The sequence below is a fragment of the Tupaia chinensis genome, unplaced genomic scaffold (assembly GCF_000334495.1).
Source record: "Tupaia chinensis unplaced genomic scaffold, TupChi_1.0 Scaffold138725_1, whole genome shotgun sequence".
In the NCBI taxonomy this organism is placed as follows: domain Eukaryota; kingdom Metazoa; phylum Chordata; class Mammalia; order Scandentia; family Tupaiidae; genus Tupaia; species Tupaia belangeri.
Window position 1 is genome coordinate 2,149,363 of NW_006198617.1, and position 383 is coordinate 2,149,745.

The 383-nt window shown below is 76.2% G+C and overlaps 1 protein-coding gene across 1 annotated transcript in view; it reads left to right on the forward strand.

Annotated features, from left to right (window-relative positions):
- Positions 1–383, forward strand: part of MYO15A (myosin XVA) — a 59,229-nt gene that overhangs the window by 1,964 nt on the left and 56,882 nt on the right. The window contains 1 exon segment of the mRNA XM_014592901.1: positions 5–381. Coding sequence (XP_014448387.1) covers positions 5–381 — 377 coding nt within the window.

Sequence of the window (383 nt, forward strand, 5' to 3'; positions counted from 1 at the left end):
GTCCCCCACCCTGTCGGGCCTGCCCCGGCCAGCCTCGCCTTACGCCTCCCTTCGCCGGCACCCGCCGCCCTGGGCCGCCCCAGCCCACGTGCCCCCCGCAGCCCAGACAAGCTGGTGGGGCTTCGTGGAGCCTCCTCCCGTGAGCCCAGAGGTGCCCCCCGACCTGCTGGCCTTCCCCGGACCGCAGCCCTCGTTCAGGGACTCCCGCCGGCGAGGGGCCGCCTTCGGCCTCTCCGGGGCCTCCCCACGGGCCTCGCGGAGGCAGGCCTGGCCCCTCCTGCCCTCACCCCAGCCCTCAAGGAGGAGCCTGCCCGGCGCGGGCTACCACTCGCCCTTGGGGCCCCCTTCCCCACAGCTGTCCTTCCGCAGGAGCCCTTTCCAGC